We start from the raw sequence: 25,135 nt of genomic DNA, 5'->3' as shown, positions 1-25,135 counted from the left end.
GGGTGGATGTCACCATTAATCACTCTTGTAGTGTTCATTTTTTTTATTGTTTATTTCACTTTTGTTTATTATCTATTTCACTTGCTTTGGCAATGTAAACATGTGTTTCCTGTGCCAATAAAGCCCCTTAAATTGACATTTGAGAGAGAGAGAGAGAGAAAAGAGAGAGAGTGTGTGTGTATATGTGTGTGTGTGTGTATATGTGTATGTGTGTGTGTATGTGTGTGTATGTGTGTATGTGTGTATGTGTGTGTGTGTGTGTGTGTGTGTGTGTGTGTGTGCGTTTGTGTGTGTGTGTGTGTGTGTGTGTGTGTGTGTGTGTGTGTGTGTGTGTGCGTGTGTGTGTGTGTGTGTCTCAGCACAACAGGGCAGGAACCATTGAAGAAGCAAGAAGAGACGGAACAAAAGTAAATCGTTCCTTTTATAATCGTTTGTATTTCAAATCAGTTGTTGACCAATCACAGACCAAATCTGAGCAACACGGCCAATTAAATCATACCAACCAACATTCGCTAGGAGCGGGTCACACCTTGATCTGATGACCGACCGGAGTGGTCTGATTCACTCTGAACAGACAAATTATCACAGAGATATATTACACATCACACAGTACATCCATTTAAAAGGCATCAAAGTTCCCATCAGAGAACAAATTCCAGATCGATACCAAACATGGGTTCAAAAGTGTTATATTCTAACACACATTTTTAAAAGACAGTTCTTTGGATTCTTTGTTGTTTGCAATGCAATTATTCAAAGAATGTTGTCAACTCCGTCATGTGCGAGCTTGTCTCCAAAGGATACGTAGAGTCTGTGTGGGTTTTGGAGAAATGTTTGTCCAACGTGTGGTTGTGTATACCAAAGGAAAAATGTCAGTGCCTGTTACTGCTTGTTTGAACACAGCCGGCACCATTCACTGACTTCAGAATATGTTGTTACCTAGATATTACCTAGATGTAGCAGGAGATAAGAACTCAAATAATCTGATACTAAAGTCATAAAAGCATACTCGTCAGGCTACTGTTGAATCGTTTCCGTGTTCTGAGCTAGTAATCTACTGTACAGTGGCACATGTTATTAAAATGCAATAATGAATAATGAATAATGACATTACTAATTGATTCAGTAAAATTAGCCGGGCCTAATTGAAATTGTTAGGCTACTATTCAGAATTGAATACTGTTAATGGATAAAAAATGCATTCACAATTCATTAGCTAACTAAGGTTAAAACTAAAACAAATGATTACAGTGACATCTCCATGATCTGCACAGGATTAAGGCTGTCAACTTCTCTGAACCCCTCCCTGTTTGACAACCGTCTGATGTGTCCCCCTGGCAACCGCTCTGGCTTCTCTCTGTAGTCCCTGCCTCCTTCCTGAGGGAAGCATCAACCTACGACCCAACAGAACACTGAGCGTCTTGTACAAACTTGCCCCCTCGGAGGGAAAGCTCTTAGCACACCTAGATGCCAAATAACTGACCATGAGCCAGGCTATCAGAGCCGTAGGCACTATGAACGACAAGTACCACCGGGCAGCCCGGGATGGCTACCTGGACCTACTCAGAGAGGCCACTCGGAAGCAGCTCAACGCGCCCGATGAAGACGGAATGACACCGACGTTATGGGCTGCGTACCACGGCAACCTTGATGCGCTCCGACTCGTTGTGGGAAGAGGGTAAGCTTCGTTACCTTTCCTAAGCAGCCGATAAAGCCTATAGCTTCTCTTGCGAGGAAGTAACAAGGCAACTCATTTTAAAAATAGCTCAGGTGTCCCGATTGCAAATCGGCCTACCAGTTGAAGTATCAACAAACAGGTGTGGAGGAGCATTGTCGCATGTCAGTGCAGCGTGCGCAAAGGCAAGTTTGCAATTTATGCACAGTATCTTCTCACTTCCTTCCATCTGAAAGGGCAGAGTCAGAGCAATATAGCCTAGACCAGAGACATGTAAATATGTATATGTTTATATACAGTGCAATCGGAAAGTAGTCAGACCCCTTGACCTTTTCCACATTTAGTTACGTTACAGCTTTAATCTAAAATGGATTAATTAGTTTTTCACCCTCATCAATCTACACATAATACCCCATAATTACAAATCAAAAGCAGGTTTTTATAAATGTTTGCAAATGTATTACAAATAAAAAACTGAAATATCACATTTACATAAGTATTCAGAGCCTTTACTCAGTACTTTGTTGAAGCACCTTTGGCAATGAATACAGCCTTGAGTCTTCTCGGGAATGAAGCTACAAGCTTGGCGCACCTGTATTTGGGGAGTTTCTTCCATTCTTCTCTGCAGATCCTCTCAAGCTAAGTCAGGTTCTCTCCAGAGATCGGGGTTAAGTCCGGGCTTTGGCTGGACCACTCAAGGACATTCAGAGACTTGTCCCGAAGCCACTCCTGTGTTGTCTTGGCTGTGTGCTTAGGGTTGTTGTCCTGTCCATTTTTTTACGTAACAAAATGTGGAAAAAATCAAGGTGTCTGAATACTTGCTCTGTATATTTACTTATGGCTGGTCCAGGAATCCAACACGCTATCCTGGCATTGAACTGCAGAAGATCACTAAAACCTTCAGTCAACTGGTTCAGATTACTGTCTAGGAACAACATTTACATTCAAACGGCCACTTTAGTGCCAGCTCGTGATTTATGTCTGCTAGTTTGACCCTCCTCACCCCTTCCAACAGGGCTGTTAATGTGATGGACACCTCTGTGTTTCCATTTTAACAAGCCTAATCAAAGGCAAATGTCACTGACAGAAGGATGGCCTGCTAACCAATACTCTCTCAGACACCAATGCACAACCGTGCTGCGTGAATACTTATGCACGCGTGCAAGCGTGTACACACACACACACACACACACCTCTATGGAAGTAGCAGTGGAAAGGGAAAGGGGGATACCTAGTCAGTTGTACAACTGAATGTATTCAACTGAAATGTGTCTTCCGCATTTAAACCAGCCCCTCTGAATCAGAGGTAATAAACATCAGCTCAATTACATGAGATGCTTGTTTTCATTCAGACTGACTTTTGAAAGGGCCCACTCCTCCACCACATTGTTAGCCTGCGGGTAAGTTCGCCAGTGCCTTGCAAAAGTATTCATCCCCCTTGGCGTTTTTCCTATTTTGTTGCGTTAAAACCTGTAATTTAAATAGATTTTTATTTGGATTTCATGTAATGGACGCACACAAAATAGTCCAAATTGGTGAAGTGAAATTAAAATAATTACTTGTTTAAAAAATTCATAAAAACTGAAAGTGGTGCATGCTTATGTATTCACCCCCTTTGCTATGAAGCCCCTAAATAATATCTGGTGCAACCAATTACCTTCAGAAGTCACATTATTAGTTAAATAAAGTCCATCTGTGTGCAATCTAAGTGTCACATGATCAGTCACATGATCCCAGTATATATCTGAAAGGCCCCAGTGTCATGTTCTGAGTGGGTTGTCTATGCGCAGGCATAGCCCGGTGCGATACATAGCAGCGCCTCGTATCGGCCGGGCTAGAGTGGGCATCGAGCCAGGTGCCATGAAGCCGGCTCAGCACATCTGGTCTCCAGTGCATCTTCTCGGGCCGGGGTACATGGCACCAGCCTTACGCATGGTGTCCCCGGTTTGCCAGCACAGCCCAGTGCGGGCTATTCCACCTCGCCGCACTGGCCTGGCTACGGGGAGCATTCAACCAGGTAAGGTTGGGCAGGCTCGGTGCTCGAGAGCTCCAATGCGCCTTCACGGTCCGGTCTATCCGGTGCCACCTCCACGCACCAGCCCTCCGGTGGCAGCCCCCCGCAGGCTGTCTCTCCATCTCCTTCCTACAGGTGCTCCCGCCTGCTCAGTGCTGTGAGAGTCTCCCGTCTGTCCTGAGCTGCCAGAGTCGCCCGTCTGCCCTGAGCTGCCAGAGTCGCCCGGCAGCCAGGAGCTGCCAGAGCCGTCAGTCAGCCAGGAGCTGCCAGAGCCGTCAGTCAGCAAGGAGCTGCCAGAGCCGTCCGTCAGCCAGGAACTGCCAGAATCGCCCTTCACTCCAGAACTACTGGAGTTTCCCGCCTGTCCAGTGCTGCTGGAATCTCCCGTCCACCCGGTGCTGCCGGAATCTCCCGTCCATTCGGGACCCGTGGCTTGGGTCCCCAGGGTCGCTGCGTTAAAGAGGCCATGGAGGCAGGTAAAGAGGCGGAGAAGGACTATGGTGGAGTGGGGTCCACGTCCCGCGCCAGAGCCGCCACTGTGGACAGAAACCGACCCCTCCCCCTATAGGTTTAGGTTTTGCGGCCAGAGTCCACACCTTTGGGGGGGGGGGGGGGGGGTACTGTCACGTTCTGACTTTAGTTATTTTATTTATGTCTTTGTTTTAGTATGGTCAGGGTGTGAATTGAGTGGGTTGTCTATGTTCCGTTTTCTATGTTGTGTTTGCGTTTGGCCTGGTATGGTTCTCAATCAGAGGCAGGTGTCGTTCGTTGTCTCTGATTGAGAATCATACTTAGGTAGTATTTTCCCACTTGTGTTTCGTGGGTGTTTATTTTCTGTTCTGTGTTTTATTTCTCCGTTCAGGACTGTTCTTTTGTCGTTTTATTGTTTTAGTTTCAGTGTTCACTATTCATACTAAAAATCAAGACGAACACTTACCACGCTGCACTTTGGTCCTCTCCTTCATAGGACGACCGTTACACCCAGAGTCTGCAACACCACTAAGTAAGTGGCATCACCAAGCAAGCGGCACCATGAAGACCAAGGAGCTCTCCAAACAGGTCAGGGACAACGTTGTGGAGAACTACAGATCAGGGTTGGGTTATAAAAAAATATCCAAAACTTTGAACATCCCACGGAGCACCATTACATCCATTATTAAAAATTGCAAGAATATGGCACCACAACAAATCTGCCAAGAGAGAGCCGCCCACCAAAACTCATTAATCAGAGAGGCAACAAAGAGACCAAAGATAACCCTGCAGGGGCTGCAAAGCTCCACAGCGGATATTGGAGTCTCTGTTCATGGGATCACTTTAGGTCGTACACTCCACAGAGCTGGGCTTTACGGAAGATTGGCCAGAAAAAAGCCATTGTTTAAAGACAAAAATAAGCAAACACGTTTGGTGTTCACCAAAAGGCATGTGGGAGACTCTTCAAACGTACGGAAGAAGGTACTCTGTTCAGATGAGACTAAAATTGAGCTTTTTGGCCATCAAGGAAAACGCTATGTCTGGTGGAAACCGAACACATCTCATCACCCAGAGAACATCATCCCATGGTGGTGGCAGCATCATGCTGTGGGGATGTTTTTCATCGGCAGGACTGGGAAAATTGTCAGAATTGAAGGAATGATGGATGGCGCTAAATATAGGGAAATTCTTGAGGGAAACCTGTTTCAGTCTTCCAGAGATTTGAGACTGGGGCGGAGGTTCACCTTCCAGCAGGACAATGACCCTTAGCATACTTCCAAAGCAACACTCAAGCGGTTTAAGGGGAAACATTTAAATGTCTTGGAATGGCTGAGTCAAAGCCCAGACCTCAATCCAATTGAGAAACTGTTCTATGACTTAAAGACTGCTCTACACCAGCGGAACCCATCCAACTTGAAGAAGCTGGAGCCGTTTTGCCTTGAAGAATGGGAAAAATTCCCAGGGGTTAGATGTGCCAAGCTTATAGAGGCAGACCTCAAGAGACTTTCAACTGTAATTGCTGCAAAAGGTGGCTCTACAAAGTATTGACTTTGGGGGCGTGGGGGAGGGGGTGGGGGGGGGTGAATAGTTATGCACACTCAAGTTTTCAGTTTTTTTTTCTTAAAAATATTTTGCATCTTCAAAGTGGTAGGTATGTTGGGATACAAGCTAGAGGTCGACCGATTAATCGGAATGGCCAATTTCAAGTTTTCATAACAATCCAAAATCTGTATTTTTGGACACCGATTTGGCCGATTAAAAAAAAATATTAATCAGGTGAAATTGTGTCACTTCTCTTGCGTTCATTGAACGCAGAGTCATGGTATATGTAACAGTTTGGGCCGCCTGGCTCGTTGCGAACTAATTTGCCAGAATGTTACGTAATTATGACATAATTATGACATAACATTGAAGGTTGTACAATTTAACAGCAATATTTAGACTTATGGATGCCACCTGTTAGATAAAATACGGAACGGTTCCGTATTTCACTGAAATAATAAACGTTTTGTTTTCGAAAATGATAGTTTCCGGATTCGACCATATTAATGACCAAAGGCTCATATTTCTGTGTGTTATTATGTTATAATTGAGCGCTAATAGCGTTTCAATCGGTGACGTCACTCGCTCTGAGACTTGGAGTAGTTGTTCCCCTTATTCTGCAAGGGCCGTGGCTTTTGTGGCGCGATGGGTAACGATGCTTCAAGGGTGGCTGTTGTCGATGTGTTCCTGGTTTGAGCCCAGGTAGGGGCGAGGAGAGGGACGGAAGCTATACTGTTACACTGGCAATACTAAAGTGCCTATAAGAACATCCAATAGTCAAAGGTATATGAAATACAAATGGTATAGAGAGAAATAGTCCTATAAATACTATATTAACTACAACCTAAAACCTCTTACCTTGGAATATTGAAGTCTCATGTTAAAAGGAACCACCAGCTTTCATATGTTCTCATGTTCTGTGCAAGGAACTTAAACATTAGCTATTTTACATGGCACATATTGCACTTTAACTTTCTTCTCCAACTCTTTGTTTTTGCATTATTTAAACCAAATTGAACATGTTTCATTATTTATTTGAGGCTAAATTGATTTTATTGATGTATTATATTAAGTTAAAATAAGTGTTCATTCAGTATTGTTGTAATTGTCATTATTACAAATAAATATAAAAAATCGTCCGATTAATCGGCATCGTTTTTTTTTTTTTGGTCCTCCAATAATCGGTATCGGTATCGGCGTTGAAAAATCATAATCGGTCGACCTCAAACCTCCCAAAAATATATTTTAATGCCAGGGGGTGAATACTTTCACAAGCCACTGTAGAGTTATTAAAGTGATTATACATAGATGATAACACCAGAGAGTAGCAGTGGTGTAAAAGAGGGGGGTCACTGCAGATAGTCTGGGTTTCCATTTGATTAGATGTTCAGGAGTCTTATGGCTTGGGGGTAGAAGCCTCTTGGACCTAGACTTGGCACTCCGGTACCACTTGCCATGCGGTAGCAGAGAGAACAGTATATGACTAGGGTGGCTGGAGTCTTTGACAATTTTTAGGGCCTTCCTCTAAGACCGCCTGGTGTAGAGGTCCTGGTTGGCAGGATGCTTGGCCCCAGTGATGTACTGGGCCGTATGCACTACCCTCTGTAGTGCCTTGCGGTCAGAGGCTGAGCAGTTGCCATACAACTGTAGAGCCTTTAGAGTATCTGAGGACCCATGCCAAATCTTTTCAGTCTCCTGAGGGGGAATAGGTTTGTCACAACTGTCTTGGTGTGCTTGTTTTTTTATTTATTTATTTATCTGTTATTTTACCAGGTAAGTTGACTGAGAACACATTGTCATTTGTAGCAACGACCTGGGGAATAGTTATAGGGGAGAGGAGGGGGATGAATGAGCCAATTGTAAACTGGGGATTATTAGGTGACCGTGATGGTTTGAGGGCCAGATTGGGAATTTAGCCAGGACACCGGGGTTAATACCCCAACTCTTACGATAAGTGCCATCGCAGGGCAGTGTCCCCAATCACTGGCCTGGGGTATTGGGATATTTTTTAGACCAGAGGAAAGAGTGCCTCCTACTGGCCCTCCAACACCACTTCCAGCAGCATCTGGTCTCCCATCCAGGGACTGACCAGGACCAACCCTGCTTAGCTTCAGAAGCAAGCCAGCAGTGGTATTCAGGGTGGTATGCTGCTTGTTGGTGACACCAAGGAACTTGAAGCGCTCAACCTGCTCTACTGCAGCCCCATCAATGACAATGGTGGCGTGCTCGGTCCTCTTTTTCCTCTAGTACACAATCATCTCCTTTGTCTTGATCACGCTGAGGGAGAGGTTGTTGTCCTGGCACCACACAGCCAGGGCTCTACCCTCATCCCTATAGGCTGTCTCGTCGTTGTCGGTGATCAGGCCTACCACTGTTGTGTCATCAGTGAACGGGGAGTACAGGACAGGATTGAGCATGCACCCTTGAGGGGTCCTTGTGTTGAGGATCAGTGTGGCGGTTGTGTTGTTACCTACCTTTACCACCTGGGGGCGGCCCGTCAGGAAGTCCAGGATCCAGTTGCAGAGGGAGGTGTTTAGTCCCAGGGTCCTTAGTTTATTGATGAGCTTTGAGGGCACTATGTTGTTGAACTCTGAGCTGTAGTCAATTAATAGCATTCTCACATAGGTGTTACATTTGTCCAGGTGGGAAAGGGCAGTGTTGAGTGCAATAGAGATTTCATCATCTGTGGATCTGTTAGGGTGGTATGCAAATTGGAGTGGGTCTAGGGTTTCTGGGATAATTGTGTTGATGTGAGCCATGACCAACCTTTCAAAGCACTTCATGGCTACAGAATGCTACGGTTCGGTAGTCATTTAGGCAGGTTACCTTAGTGTTCTTTGGCACAGATACTATGGTTGTCTGCTTAAAACATGTTGGTGTTACAGACTTGGACAGGGAGAGGTTGAAAATGTCAGTGAAGACACTTGCCAGTTGGTCAACGCATGCTCGCAGTACACATTCCTGGTAATCTGTCTGGCTCTGCTGCCTTGTGAATGTTGACCTGTCTAAAGGTCTTACTTACATTGGCTGCGGAGAGCGCAATCACACAGTCTTCCAGAACAGCTGGTGCACTCATGCATTTCAGTGTTATTTACCTCCAAGCAAGCATAGAAGTAGTTTAGCTCGCCTGGTAGGCTCGTGTTACTGGGCAGCTTTCGGCTGTGCTTCTCTTTGTATTCCATAATGATTTGCAAGCCCTGCCACATCCGATGAGCGTCAGAGCTGGTGTAGTACTGTTCAATCTTAGTCCTGTTTGATGGTTCGTCGGAGGGGATAGCGGGATTTATTATAAGCTTCCGGGTTAGAGTCCCGCTCCTTGAAAGCGGCAACTCTAGCCTTTAGCCCAGTGCGGATGTTGCCTGTAATCCATGGCTTCTGGTTGGGGTATGTTCATACAGTCACTGTGGGGACGACCTCATCGATGCGCTTATTGATGAAGCCAATGACTGATGTGGTGTCCTCTTCAATGCTATTGGCGGAATCCCGGAACATATTCCAGCCTGTGTTAGCAAAACAGTCCTGTAGCTTAGCATCCGCTTCATCTGACCACTTTTTCATTGTTCGAGTCACTGGTGCTTCCTGCTTCCTGCTTTCATTTTTGTAAGCAGGAATCCGAATGATAGAATTATGGTCAGATTTGCCAAATAGAGGGCGAGGTTAGAGTTTTGTATGTGTCTCTGTGTGTGGAGTAAAGATGGTCCAGAGTTTTTTTTCCATCTGGTTGCACATTTAACATGCTGATAGAAGTTTGGTAAGACAGATTTAAGTTTCCCTGGGTTAATGTCCCCGGATACTAGGAGCACCGACCTCTGGGTCAACGTTTTCCTGTTTGCTTCTGGCGGAATACAGCTCATTGAGTGCGCTCTTATTGCCAGCATCAGTCTGTGGTGGTATGTGGACAGCTACGAAAAATACAGCTGAAAACTCTCTAGGTAGATAGTGTGGTCTTTAGCTTATCATGAGATACGCACAACCTTGAGACTTCCTTAGACATCATGCACCAGCTGTTATTTACAAAAATACATAGTCCACCGCCCCTTGTCTTACCAGATGCTGCTGTTCTGTCCTACTTATACAGCGTATAACCAGCCAGCTGTATGTTGATAATGTCATTGTTCAGCCACGACTCCGTGAAGCTTAAGATATCACAATTTTTAATGTCCCATTAAACTACCAATCTTCCGCGTAGGACATCAATTTATTTTCCAAAGATTGCGCGTTTGCTAGCCGAATGGAAGAAAAGGGGATTTATTAGATTGCCTTTGAATTCTCAGAAGGCAGCCCGCCCTCTGGCCCCTTTTACTCCATCTTCTCTTCACGCAAATGACGGTAGTCTGGGCCTGTTCCCGGGAGAGCAGTATGTCATTCACGTCAGGCTCGTCGGACTCGTTAAAGGAAAAATTGGATTCTGCCAGTCCGTGGTGAGCAATCACAGTTCTAATGCCCAGAAGTCATAAGAGATGCAGCAACATTATATACAATAAGTAAAAAACACCACAAAGGAAACGCAAACAACGCAAAGAAACAAACAAAAAAACACATTTGGTTAGAAATACGTAAAACGTCAGCCTTGTTCTCCGGCGCCATCTTGCATCTCAGTGCTAGAGGCGTCACTACAGACCCTGGTTCAATTCCAGGCTGTATCACAACCGGCCGTGATTGGAAGTCCCATAGGGCAGTGCACAATTGGCCCAGTGTCATTAGGGTTTCTCCGGGGTAGGCCGTCGTTGTAAATAATAATTTGTTTTTAACTGACTTGCCTAGTTAAACAAAGGTTAAAAAAATTGTTTTAATATACATCTCCCAGTCAGAAGGTCCGGTACTGTCAGAATACACCCTCAGCAGTCTAGCAATGGTGCTTTCTGACTTCCAATGGGAAACAAGAGGGACGCGGGATTTAGGAGTAAGGCTATATTATCGTTTGATAAGTCAGCTACTCTTTGAGCTACCGAAGCTCCTTTGTGCATGTGTACAGACAGTATAGGTAAAAATACCTCTCTTTTGTGGAAGGTTTAAGTGCTGGGCAAGCAGGTGTGGATGGAAGGGCTATAACGCCTATTTAGAGAGCCTTTTGACAACCCACTATGGTGGAGACAGCACCCAGAAGAACCAGAGTAGAAGAGAGGAGGAGGGTAAGGGGAGATGGGACAAGAGGAGGGTAGGGAGAGAGGACAGGGGGGAGAGGACAGGAGGAGGAGGGTAGGGAGAGAGGGCAGAAGAGGAGGGTAGAGAGGGAGGGTACAGAGAGCGAGATAGGGCAGAAGAGGAGGGTATAGAGAGAGAGAGAGAGAGAGAGAGAGAGGACAAGAGGAGGGTAGGGGGAGAGGACAAGAGGAGGGTAGACAGAGATCAGAGGAGGGTAGGGGGAAGAAGAGAGTAGGAGGGTAGGGTCAATACTACAGGGATATGTCAAGACCTTAGTGACAGGTTTATAAGGCATGATGGTAATTAAGTGTGGAGAGAGCAGTAGATATTGATGCCTGAAAGAAGCAGCAGTGTCAGATGTGTAAATTGGATATTAACAGCGTAGATTTTGGCTGTAGAGGAAAGGTCAGTGTGAGGGATAGGACTAATAGGACAGACAGATCCTCTAACAACAGTCCCGGGGCATTGATGCTGCAGCACAGGCCCAGGCTGGTGGTGGCTGAGATAAGGATGGACAGGCCCAGGCTGGTGGTGGCTGAGATAAGGATGGACAGGCCCAGGCTGGTGGTGGCTGAGATAAGGATGGACAGGCCCAGGCCGGTGGTGGCTGAGATAAGGATGGACAGGCCCAGGCCGGTGGTGGCTGAGATAAGGATGGACAGGCCCAGGCTGGTGGTGGCTGAGATAAGGATGGACAGGCCCAGGCTGGTGGTGGCTGAGATAGGGATGGACAGGCCCAGGCTGGTGGTGGCTGAGATAAGGATGGACAGGCCCAGGCTGGCGGTGGCTGAGATAGGGATGGACAGGCCCAGGCTCTTGGTGGCTGAGATAGGGATGGACAGGCCCAGGCTGGCGGTGGCTGAGATAGGGATGGACAGGCGCAGGCTGGTGGTGGCTGAGATAAGGATGGACAGGCCCAGGCTGGTGGTGGCTGAGATAAGGATGGACAGGCCCAGGCTGGTGGTGGCTGAGATAAGGATGGACAGGCCCAGGCTGGTGGTGGCTGAGATAGGGATGGACAGGCCCAGGCTGGTGGTGGCTGAGATAAGGATGGACAGGCCCAGAGCTGTGGTGGATATCAGAAGGCCTGCTAGAAGATTAGGAGGAGCTTGCATACTACCGGACCTTAGCAATGCTGATCTGCTCCTACTTCTTCTCTGCGTTATACAGGCCTCTTTCTATGCCGTATCTAAAAGGTACAAGGAAAAGAATGGGGCTGAACATATAGGATGGTTTCCCAGAACTATTAGACATGATCTTGGACTAAATGGCACTGAATATAGATGCTCTGACTGGGGAATATATTTCATACACTGGATGGAGATGCTCTGACTGGGGAATATATTTCATACACTGGATATAGATGCTCTGACTGGGGAACATATTTCATACACTGGATATAGATGCTCTAACTGGGGAACATATTTCATACACTGGATATAGATGCTCTAACTGGGGAACATATTTCATACACTGGATATAGATGCTCTGACTGGGGAACATATTTCATACACTGAATGGAGATGCTCTAACTGGGGAACATATTTCATACACTGGATATAGATGCTCTGACTGGGGAACATATTTCATACACTGGATATAGATGCTCTGACTGGGGAACATATTTCATACACTGGATATAGATGCTCTGACTGGGGAACATATTTCATACACTGGATATAGATGCTCTGACTGGGGAACATATTTCATACACTGAATGGAGATGCTCTAACTGGGGAACATATTTCATACACTGGATGGAGATGCTCTGACTGGGGAACATATTTCATACACTGAATGGAGATGCTCTGACTGGGGAACATATTTCATACACTGAATGGAGATGCTCTGACTGGGGAACATATTTCATACACTGGATATAGATGCTCTAACTGGGGAACATATTTCATACACTGGATATAGATGCTCTAACTGGGGAACATATTTCATACACTGGATATAGATGCTCTGACTGGGGAACATATTTCATACACTGGATATAGATGCTCTGACTGGGGAACATATTTCATACACTGAATATAGATGCTCTGACTGGGGAACATATTTCATACACTGGATATAGATGCTCTGACTGGGGGACATATTTCATACACTGGATATAGATGCTCTGACTGGGGAACATATTTCATACACTGAATATAGATGCTCTGACTGGGGAACATATTTCATACACTGGATATAGATGCTCTGACTGGGGAACATATTTCATACACTGAATATAGATGCTCTGACTGGGGAACATATTTCATACACTGGATATAGATGCTCTGACTGGGGAACATATTTCATACACTGAATATAGATGCTCTGACTGGGGGACATATTTCATACACTGGATATAGATGCTCTGACTGGGGAACATATTTCATACACTGGATATAGATGCTCTGACTGGGGGACATATTTCATACACTGGATATAGATGCTCTGACTGGGGAACATATTTCATACACTGAATATAGATGCTCTGACTGGGGAACATATTTCATACACTGAATATAGATGCTCTGACTGGGGAACATATTTCATACACTGGATATAGATGCTCTGACTGGGGAACATATTTCATACACTGAATATAGATGCTCTAACTGGGGATCATATTTCATACACTGAATGGAGATGCTCTGACTGGGGAACATATTTCATACACTGGATATAGATGCTCTGACTGGGGAACATATTTCATACACTGGATATAGATGCTCTGACTGGGGGACATATTTCATACACTGGATATAGATGCTCTGACTGGGGGACATATTTCATACACTGGATATAGATGCTCTGACTGGGGAACATATTTCATACACTGAATGGAGATGCTCTGACTGGGGAACATATTTCATACACTGAATGGAGATGCTCTGACTGGGGAATATATTTCATACACTGAATGGAGATGCTCTGACTGGGGGACATATTTCATACACTGAATGGAGATGCTCTGACTGGGGGACATATTTCATACACTGAATGGAGATGCTCTGACTGGGGAACATATTTCATACACTGAATGGAGATGCTCTGACTGGGGGACATAATAGTGTCCTATTACTATTTCCTGTTAGAGATTGAGCGAGCAGATTTGGAAATCAGAAGCTGTAGCCTATTTTCAAATAAATGATACATGAAAACAAGAAAGTTATGAGGCTTTGTTTACGTATCAACCCCAGTTGTTTTGGTCTTTAACTGGGCCACATTGTCGGGTAGTAGGGTTGGCTTACTGTTGAGTCAGATCTCTTGGTTGTCCCGTTGATAGTCAGATCTCTTGGTTGTCCCATTGATAGACAGATCTCTTGGTTGTCCCGTTGATAGTCAGATCTCTGGGCTGTCCCGTTGATAGTCAGATCTCTTGGCTGTCCTGTTGATACTCAGATCTCTTAGTTGTCCCGTTGATAGTCAGATCTCTTGGTTGTCCTGTTGATAGTCGGATCTCTGGGCTGTCCCATTGATAGTCAGATCTCTTGGTTGTCCCGTTGATAGTCAGATCTCTTGGTTGTCCCGTTGATAGTCAGATCTCTTGGTTGTCCTGTTGATAGTCAGATCTCTGGGCTGTCCCGTTGATAGTCAGATCTCTTGGTTGTCCCGTTGATAGTCAGATCTCTTGGTTGTCCCGTTGATAGTCAGATCTCTTGGCTGTCCTGTTGATACTCAGATCTCTTTGATGCACATTGATTGTGATGATGACGATGCACATTGATGACAATGCATATTGATGATGATGACGATGTACATTGAACCTGTAAATGCATGAATGTTCAATTTGTACAGACATGCAGGAAGTAGAAATCAGGGTCAAGTGTATGAAGAACAGCCAGCGTTCATCAGGACACAACATTTTGGAATGTTCAGATAGAAATATGTTATGTAGAACAAACATGCCTCTCTCTGACTTGTAGAATAATGAATCACAACGGCTCTTTTCGTGGCATTTCTATCTGCAATGTTCGACAACATTTGGCAACTGAACATGGCCCAGGTGTTGACCTTGCGGCTCTCTGGGGTCACAGCTTCTCTGGGTGTCTGTGAGAGAAAAGATTCTCAGTCCATATGTTGAATAATACATGTTAACATCGCTGTAATGTTTCACCTGCACCACCTCAATTATTAATCACACCACAGCCACGCTGGGCCGGATGGGTGAGGGCAACACAGGAAAGGGGAGGGGCTCTGACACGCAAAGCAGGAAGTGATATGTAACTGTCATGCCATGACATCCTTGTGTTGTGTAAAGTTTGCGCCTTTTCATCAAAAGATCCCTCACTGTTTGAGGGTATATATGTAACTTTGTATTTATTTAAAGGTATAAGTATAAGTATAGGTATAAGTTGCAGAGTCATGTTCTGTAGTCAGCACAGTAGAAATGGTAGTCAGCGGTACGACATGAGGTCACCCAATTGGGTCATCTTACTTCCTGAATTTATTGTGAAAGATGATATAGGCATAGCTAAGCAGAGGTGGGTTCATTTTTCTCTGTTCTGTAAACCTGTCGATTTACAGAGTCCTTATTGGGTCATTATCGGGTCATTATCATGTCATGATCATGTTAATGACATGATCGTTACCAGGTCATTATCGTGTCATTATCAGGTCATTATCGGGTCATTATCAGGTCCTTGGCATTATCGGGTCGCTATCAGGTCATGATCAGGACATTATCAGGTCATTATTGGGTCAAAGTCAGTCATTATCATGTCATTATCGGGTGTCACACACATACATACAGTACGTACACACACCATGGCTCAGTTTCCCGGAACCAGATTAAGTCTATTCCTGGATGGAAATCGAGTGTGATTTTGTTGTTGTTGTCCAGAAGTAAATCTGGATGTAGGAAAGTATATGTTAACATCTGTAATTGATGGCCAATGCTGAAGCAGCGGTAAAAGGCCTGAGTTTTATTATGTACTGTGTCTTTTTAATCCGTTTGTTCCTTCTCCTCCTCCTCTCCCTCCTCCCAGAGGTGACCCTGACAAGTGTGATATTTGGGGCAACACTCCGCTCCATCTGGCCGCCGCCAACGGCCACCACAGCTGCCTGTCCTTCCTGGTATCGTTCGGTGCCAACGTGTGGTGCCTGGACAACGACTACCACACGCCCCTCGACATGGCCGCCACCAAGAGCCACATGGACTGTGTCCGATACCTGGACTCCATCGCCGCCAAGCAGTCTGTCCTCAACCCCAAGGTGAGGTATCCGGAGCAATGACAAGGAACAGTCATCTGATGAATTTTGACCTGATCACAGGAAGAAACTTTACTGAGACTACTGAACGACCATTGGCACATATAGCCTACATATCATTTTTTTTAAATGTATGCAGTTCTGTCCTTGAGCTATTCTTGTCTATTAATGTTCTGTATTATGTCATTTGTCATATTCAATGTGGACCCCAGGAAAAGTAGCTGCTGCTTTTGCAACAGCTAATGGGGGATCCAAATAAAAATAGAAATACCAATTGTATACCAGTAGGTTGTAAAAAAAAATATATTTTACCATCATACTTGTATTTGAAAAAAAATATTTGTATTTGATTTATATTTCAGTTATTGTTTAAATTATATTTGTTATACACCTGTTCTGCCAGTCACATTCTGTCGAAAGTCCACAGAGTACACACATCCCTGGGTCACTTTATCTCAGTCTCTCTTCATTCAAAGACTCATTCATGGACTCTCTTACTGACAGTTGTGGCTGCTTTGCGTGATGTATTGTTGTCTCTACCTTCTTGCCCCTTTGTGCTGTTGTCTGTGCCAAATAATATTTGTATCATATTTTGTGCTGCTGCCATGTTGTGTTGCTACCATGCTATGTTGTTGTCTTAGGTCTCTCTTTATGTAGTGTTGTGGTGTCTCTCTTTATGTAGTGTTGTGGTGTCTCTCTTTATGTAGTGTTGTGGTGTCTCTCTTTATGTAGTGTTGTGTTGTCTCTTTCTATGTAGTGTTGTGGTGTCTCTTTCTATGTAGTGTTGTACTGTCTCTCTTTATGTAGTGTTGTGGTGTCTCTCTTTATGTAGTGTTGTGGTGTCTCTCTTTATGTAGTGTTGTGGTGTCTCTCTTTATATAGTGTTGGGGTGTCTCTCTATATGTAGTGTTGTGGTGTCTCTCTTTATGTAGTGTTGTGGTGTCTCTCTTTATGTAGTGTTGTACTGTCTCTCTTTATGTAGTGTTGTACTGTCTCTCTTTATGTAGTGTTGTCTCAGGTCTCTCTTTATGTAGTGTTGTGGTGTCTCTCTTTATGTAGTGTTGTGGTGTCTCTCTTTATGTAGTGTTGTACTGTCTCTCTTTATGTAGTGTTGTGGTGTCTCTCTTTATGTAGTGTTGTACTGTCTCTCTTTATGTAGTGTTGTACTGTCTCTCTTTATGTAGTGTTGTACTGTCTCTCTTTATGTAGTGTTGTACTGTCTCTCTTTATGTAGTGTTGTACTGTCTCTCTTTATGTAGTGTTGTACTGTCTCTCTTTATGTAGTGTTGTCTCAGGTCTCTCTTTATGTAGTGTTGTGGTGTCTCTCTTTATGTAGTGTTGTGGTGTCTCTCTTTATGTAGTGTTGTGGTGTCTCTCTTTATGTAGTGTTGTACTGTCTCTCTTTATGTAGTGTTGTACTGTCTCTCTTTATGTAGTGTTGTACTGTCTCTCTTTATGTAGTGTTGTACTGTCTCTCTTTATGTAGTGTTGTCTCAGGTCTCTCTTTATGTAGTGTTGTGGTGTCTCTCTTTATGTAGTGTTGTGGTGTCTCTCTTTATGTAGTGTTGTGTTGTCTCTCTTTATGTAGTGTTGTGGTGTCTCTCTTTATGTAGTGTTGTACTGTCTCTCTTTATGTAGTGTTGTGGTGTCTCTCTTTATGTAGTGTTGTGGTGTCTCTCTTTATGTAGTGTTGTGGTGTCTCTCTTTATGTAGTGTTGTGGTGTCTCTCTCTATGTAGTGTTGTGGTGTCTCTCTTTATGTAGTGTTGTGGTGTCTCTCTCTATGTAGTGTTGTGGTGTCTCTCTTTATGTAGTGTTGTACTGTCTCTCTTTATGTAGTTTTGTGGTGTCTCTCTCTATGTAGTGTTGTACTGTCTCTCTTTATGTAGTGTTGTGCTGTCTCTCTTGTCGTGATGTGTGTTTTGTCCTGTATTTTATTTATTTATTTTTAATCCCAAATGAGGCCTTTTGCATTTTAGTAGGCCGTCATTGTACATAAGAATGTGTTCTTAACTAGGCAAGTCAGTTAAATAAAAGTTTAAAAAATATAATACTAATTAGGAACAACTTCCTAATATTGAGTTGCAAACTCAAACCGGCGCGCCTGTCGCCTACCCCGTTCAAAAGCACTGAAGTATTTTTCCTTGCCTATTCAACCTCTGAATGGCACATATACCAAATCCATGTCTCAAGGTTTAAACATCCTTCTTTAACCCGTCTCCTTCCCTTCATCTACACTGATTGAAGTGGATTTAACAAGTGACATCGATAAGGGATCATAGCTTTCACCTGGATTCACCTGGGTCAGTCTATGTCATGGAAAGATTGTTCTTAATGATTTGTATAATCCGTTTGAATTGTATAGCCTAAACTGCAATGGTGTATATGTGATATTTAAATAGTGAATAAATAGATCTACCTCTTCTACAAGCTGGTGGAGAAGCTGAAAGACAGAGCCTTCCGCGCGGCAGAAAGGAGGATAAAGGACTGTGTGAAGATGCAGCAGAAACACCACCAGCGGCTGGAGAGAAAGTTCCTGAAGGAGAGCGTCAGGTCGGATAACTCAGACGCCATGAGTTTCTCTAGTTATAACAGCAGCAGCACGCTAAGCCGCAATCTTCCTCAGTTCAACACTGTCACTTCCAACATGCCATACTCACAGGTCAGAGGTCAAAAGCATTTCTTCCCTGCTACTTCGCTGTCAATTTCTCATGAATGCATTTGATATTATTTTGATAGTCAACGGCAGTTTGAATAAATAATTTTATATTGTTTTTACGTTCCCTGATAAATAAGTTAAGGACTAAGCTCAAGAAATTTCAGCTATTGATCATTGTCCTTTTTCATATGTTAAACTTTGCCTTGCTTTACATTTAGTAAATTATCTGTTTAATGTCCTCTCCTGAGTCCACATTTCGATCTTTTCAATCTATACAGGCCACTGTACACTCCACAGCCAAGGGGAGGACCAAGATTCACAAGAAGCTAGAGAAGAAGAAACAGGTGGACGGCACCTTTAAGATCTACGAGGATGGGAGGAAGAGTGTTCGCTCGCTGTCTGGCCTTCAGCTTGGCCAGGACGTCATGTTCCTAAAGCAGGTAGAACAAGTAGCTCCTGTATGTAAAGACACAACATCCAAAACAGTTGGCTCTAACTAACGGAAAGTTAGCTTTAGAAAATAAACGCACTCTATTCTTCCAAACCCATTACATTTCCCACAGGCTTAGTGCTGAAACCTGGGTTATTTACATTACATTTCCCACAGGCTTAGTGCTGAATCCTGGGTAATTTCCATTACATTTCCCACAGGCTTAGTGCTGAAACCTGGGTTATTTACATTACATTTCCCACAGGCTTAGTGCTGAATCCTGGGTTATTTCCATTACATTTCCCACAGGCTTAGTGCTGATACCTGGGTAATTTCCATTACATTTCCCACAGGTTTAGTGCTGAAACCTTGGTTATTTCCATTACATTTCCCACAGGCTTAGTGCTGAAACCTGGGTTATTTACATTACATTTCCCACAGGCTTAGTGCTGAATCCTGGGTTATTTCCATTACATTTCCCACAGGCTTAGTGCTGATACCTGGGTAATTTCCATTACATTTCCCACAGGTTTAGTGCTGAAACCTGAGTAATTTCCATTACATTTCCCACGGGCTTAGTGCTGAATCCTCCTGGGTTATTTCCATTACATTTCCCACAGGCTTAGTGCTGAATCCTCCTTGGTTATTTCCATTACATTTCCCACAGGCCTAGTGCTGAATCCTCCTTGGTTATTTCCAATACATTTCCCACAGGCTTAGTGCTGAATCCTCCTTGGTTATTTCCAATACATTTCCCACAGGCTTAGTGCTGAATCCTCCTTGGTTATTTCCATTACATTTCCCACAGGCCTAGTGCTGAATCCTCCTTGGTTATTTCCATTACATTTCCCACAGGCTTAGTGCTGAATCCTCCTGGGTTATTTCCATTACATTTCCCACAGGCTTAGTGCTGAATCCTCCTTGGTTATTTCCATTACATTTCCCACAGGCTTAGTGCTGAATCCTCCTTGGTTATTTCCATTACATTTCCCACAGGCCTAGTGCTGAATCCTCCTTGGTTATTTCCATTACATTTCCCACAGGCCTAGTGCTGAATCCTCCTGGGTTATTTCCATTACATTTCCCACAGGCTTAGTGCTGAATCCTCCTTGGTTATTTCCATTACATTTCCCACAGGCCTAGTGCTGAATCCTCCTTGGTTATTTCCAATACATTTCCCACAGGCTTAGTGCTGAATCCTCCTTGGTTATTTCCATTACATTTCCCACAGGCCTAGTGCTGAATCCTCCTTGGTTATTTCCATTACATTTCCCACAGGCTTAGTGCTGAAACCTGGGCAATTTCCATTACATTTCCCACAGGCTTAGTGCTGAATCCTCCTTGGTTATTTCCATTACATTTCCCACAGGCTTAGTGCTGAATCCTCCTTGGTTATTTCCATTACATTTCCCACAGGCTTAGTGCTGAAACCTCCTGGGTTATTTCCAATACATTTCCCACAGGCTTAGTGCTGAAACCTCCTTGGTTATTTCCATTAGATTTCCCACAGGCTTAGTGCTGAAACCTCCTTGGTTATTTCCATTAGATTTCCCACAGGCTTAGTGCTGAAACCTCCTGGGTTATTTCCATTACATTTCCCACAGGCTTAGTGCTGAAACCTGGGTTATTTCCATTACATTTCCCACAGGCTGAGTGCTGAAACCTGGGTTATTTACATTACATTTCCCACAAGTTTAGTGCTGATACCTGGGTTATTTCCAATACCTTTCCCACGGGCTTAGTGCTGAATCCTCCTTGGTTATTTCCATTACATTTCCCACAGGCTTAGTGCTGAATCCTCCTTGGTTATTTCCATTACATTTCCCACAGGCTTAGTGCTGAATCCTCCTTGGTTATTTCCATTACATTTCCCACAGGCTTAGTGCTGAAACCTCCTTGGTTATTTCCATGAAAATGGTTTCTCTTCATTAATGTTCCTTCAACAGGGCACTTACGCCAACTCTAAGGACCACTCGCGCCTCAACATCCGGGACATGTTCCCTCACCACGGCAACAACCACGATCACCATGACAACGACCACTATGATGACGATGAACGTGCCGACACCATCTTCCACCTCTCCCGTGCCATCAGTGACCCGGTTCTCCACGAGGCCGCCTACTCCGAGATCAGCACTGACTCGGGCCGTGACTCCCTTTTCACCCGGCCCGGTCTTGGAACCATGGTGTTCCGACGGAACTACGTCTCCGATGGCCTCTTCGGCATTGGAGCCCGGGACGAGGATTCCGTGGCTGGCTCAGAGCCGGTGGGCCGTGCCCCTAACGTCCGCCTCCGTGGCCGTCTCCCCCGGCGCCAGCCCAGCCTGGATGATGCAATAAAGATAGACAGCATCATGAGCGCCCTGAGCCTCCAGGAGAGGAACCTGCAGGAGCTGCCCTGGGAGGAGGCTGACGTGGGCCTGGACGAGGAGCTGCCTTGGGAGGAGACTGACGTGGGCCTGGACGAGGAGCTGGAGCCTGAGAGTGGACGCCTGGAGACGTTTCTTGCCTCCCAGAGCCTGGGGGAGTTCATGCCCATTTTCAGGAGGGAGAAGATTGACCTCCAAGCTCTGTTGCTCTGCTCAGACCAGGACCTGACCTCCATACACATCCCACTGGGACCCAGGAAGAGGCTGCTAAAGGCTTGTAGGAGACGGCTGGACACCCTGGAGGAACCAGAGGGCATCAAGGACACTGAGCTCTGACGGTCAGTATTACTGTACAAATTACTACATGAAGTCAATGACAGGCAAAGCACGTTACTTTGTTAATCATGGCTCAAACAGCAGAAGGAATCAAGGACACTGAGCAAGGACACTGAGCAAGGACATTGAGCAAGGACACTGAGAGGGTCAGTACAACATACTTTCTTCCTATGTGTTTGTAGCTAATAGATAAATAGGATCAGTTTGTAGCTGATAGATAAATAGGGCCAGTTTGTAGCTGATAGATAAATAGGGACAGTTTGTGTCTGATAAATACACAGGGACAGTTTGTAGCTGATAGATAAATAGGGACAGTTTGTAGCTGATAGATAAATAGGGCCAGTTTGTCGCTGATAGATAAATATGGCCAGTTTGTAGCTGATAGATAGATAAATAGGGCCAGTTTGTAGCTGATAGATAAATAGGGCCAGTTTGTAGCTGATAGATAGATAAATAGGGCCAGTTTGTAGCTGATAGATAAATAGGGCCAGTTTGTAGCTGATAGATAAATAGGGCCAGTTTGTAGCTGATAGATAAATAGGGCCAGTTTGTAGCTGATAGATAAATAGGGCCAGTTTGTAGCTGATAGATAAATAGGGCCAGTTTGTAGCTGATAGATAGATAAATAGGGCCAGTTTGTAGCTGATAGATAAATAGGGCCAGTTTGTAGCTGATAGATAAATAGGGCCAGTTTGTAGCTGATAGATAAATAGGGCCAGTTTGTAGCTGATAGGTAGATAAATAGGGCCAGTTTGTAGCTGATAGATAGATAAATAGGGCCAGTTTGTAGCTGATAGATAAATAGGGCCAGTTTGTAGCTGATAGATAAATAGGGCCAGTTTGTAGCTGATAGATAGATAAATAGGGCCAGTTTGTAGCTGATAGATAGATAAATAGGGCCAGTTTGTAGCTGATAGATAGATAAATAGGGCCAGTTTGTAGCTGATAGATAAATAGGGCCAGTTTGTAGCTGATAGATGAATAGGGCCAGTTTGTAGCTGATGGATAAATAGGGCCAGTTTGTAGCTGATAGATAAATAGGGCCAGTTTGTAGCTGATAGATAAATAGGGCCAATTTGTAGCTGATAGATAAATAGGGCCAGTTTGTAGCTGATAGATAAATAGGGCCAGTTTGTAGCTGATAGATAAATAGGGCCAGTTTGTAGCTGATAGATAAATAGGGCCAGTTTGTAGCTGATAGATAAATAGGGCTAGTTTGTAGCTGATAGATAGATAAATAGGGCCAGTTTGTAGCTGATAGATAAATATGGCCAGTTTGTAGCTGATAGATAAATAGGGCCAGTTTGTAGCAGATAGATAAATAGGGCTAGTTTGTAGCTGATAGATAAATAGGGGCAGTTTGTAGCTGATAGATAGATAAACAGGGCCAGTTTGTAGCTGATAGATAGATAAATAGGGGCAGTTTGTAGCTGACAGATAGATAAATAGGGCCAGTTTGTAGCTGATAGATAAATAGGGCCATCTAGTGGAGTGCTATAGTAAAACACCTGGGATTGAAATACATGCAGACGATTAGTAACGTTTATTCCCTCTATATAAAAAGTCAATTTCTAGAACAGAGATCACATTGTATGTATTTTGTTTTGTTCATCCACAGAGAGATGACATGGTGACATCTGGATACTTCCTATTGAATGACACACAGAGTCCTGTCTGCCTAGCAGCTCTAGTCCATGGAGAGCTGTGGTCCTGCCTAGCAGCTCTAGTCCATGGAGAGCTGTGGTCCTGCCTAGCAGCTCTAGTCCATGGAAAGCTGTGGTCCTGCCTAGCAGCTCTAGTCCATGGAGAGCTGTGGTCCTGCCTAGCAGCTCTAGTCCATGGAGAGCTGTGGTCCTGCCTATCAGCTCTAGTCCATGGAGAGCGGTGGTCCTGCCTATCAGCTCTAGTCCATGGAGAGCTGTGGTCCTGACTATCAGCTCTAGTCCATGGAGAGCTGTGGTCCTGCCTATCAGCTCTAGTCCATGGAGAGCTGTGGTCCTCACTATCAGCTCTAGGTCATGGAGTCCTGAGATGGTGTTAGGATTATCCACACAGAGCTGTGGTCCTGCCTGACTAACGCCTCTCCCCAGGGACAGCACTCCCTGGCTGGGGACACAGAGAACATTACACTGGGGTCTGGTAGAGTCCCTAGGGTCCTTGTGCCGTGCATGAGAGGGCGTCTTTAATTACACACCCAGATGGTCTGGCAGGGCTGGGTGTGCTGTAGGACGGTGCCTACTTACTTACTGTCATTGGCACGGAACAAACACACTCACATGTTTCCCATATGGAATACTGTCAATTCATTTGCAACTGAGCATTTGATCATGTTTTTTGTCTATATATTTGTGCAAACGTGTAATGTTATTTCCGTATTTATTATTTATTAATAGAAAATGTTTTGTTTATTGTTTATTCCAGACATTACTGTCCAGTTTTGTTACTTTGGTATGTATAATAGTTAGCTCAGATGAAAACCATGTCCTTGACACAGAATATAAAAAGGATTCAACTCTGTTATATTTATTTTTTATGTTTATTTAACCTTTATTTAACTAGACAAGTCAGTTAAGAACACATTCTTATTTTACAATGACATAAATGTGTCCCAAATTGCACCCTATTCTCAACATAGTGCACTACTTTTGACAAGGGCCCATAGGGATCTGGTAAAGAAAAAAAAAAAAAATGAAGTAGTGCACTACGTAGGGAATAGGGTACCATTTGGGACGTTGGCACGTTTCTGTTTTTAAGGACAGTTTGCGTGTTAATGAAGATACTGGAACATGAGGTTATCAGTCAGTCAGTCTGTCTGTGGCTACCTCCCAAATAGCACTCTATCCCCTATGTATAGTGCACTACTTTTGCACAGGGCCCATAGGGATCTATATAGGGAACAGGGTACCATTTGGAATGCATCCTGTCTGTGCCAAGGTAAGTGTTATCTCATGTTGCTCCGGGAATCCAGTTCGGGGTATAGTGTTTCACAAGAGTGCTGCCTTTGAACTGGTGGACTCTGTTGCATGACTGTGCATGAACAACCTCTCCCTCAATGTTTGTTTTTTTTAACCTTTATTTAACTAGGCAAGTCAGTTAAGAAAAAAACCTTATTTTACAATGACGGCCTAATGTCAGCAAGACAAAGGAGCTGATCGTGGACTATAGAAAAAGGAGGACCAAACGGACTGAAGTGGAGCTTGTTGAGAGTTTCAATTTCCTTGGTGTCCACATAACCAACAAACCATCATGGTCCAAAAACAGCAAGACAGTCGTGAAGACGGCACGAC

At 44.3% G+C, this 25,135-nt stretch overlaps 1 protein-coding gene across 2 annotated transcripts; it reads left to right on the top strand.

Annotated features, from left to right (window-relative positions):
• The first annotated feature begins 1,396 nt into the window (after positions 1-1,396).
• On the top strand, positions 1,397-24,463 carry LOC110499462 (Usher syndrome type-1G protein homolog). 2 transcript variants are annotated; one of them, XR_005038004.1, is made up of 6 exons: positions 1,397-1,678; positions 15,833-16,058; positions 18,486-18,716; positions 18,992-19,153; positions 21,090-21,994; positions 23,467-24,463. XR_005038004.1 is itself a non-coding variant. In XM_021576598.2 (5 exons), exons 1-5 carry the CDS (start codon positions 1,485-1,487, stop codon positions 21,846-21,848), a joined length of 1,572 nt encoding a protein of 523 aa, XP_021432273.2. In that variant the 5' UTR covers positions 1,397-1,484; the 3' UTR covers positions 21,849-22,909. The 2 variants fall into 2 exon arrangements, 1 of the variants encoding a protein (XP_021432273.2); XM_021576598.2 differs by lacking the exon at positions 23,467-24,463 and having other exon boundaries at positions 21,090-22,909.
• The last annotated feature ends 672 nt before the right edge of the window (positions 24,464-25,135 follow it).

Source organism: Oncorhynchus mykiss, chromosome 20, assembly GCF_013265735.2.
Source record: "Oncorhynchus mykiss isolate Arlee chromosome 20, USDA_OmykA_1.1, whole genome shotgun sequence".
In the NCBI taxonomy this organism is placed as follows: Eukaryota; Metazoa; Chordata; class Actinopteri; order Salmoniformes; family Salmonidae; genus Oncorhynchus; species Oncorhynchus mykiss.
The sequence above is the reverse complement of the archived record's forward strand: the minus strand, read 5'-3'. Positions and strand labels throughout refer to the sequence as shown.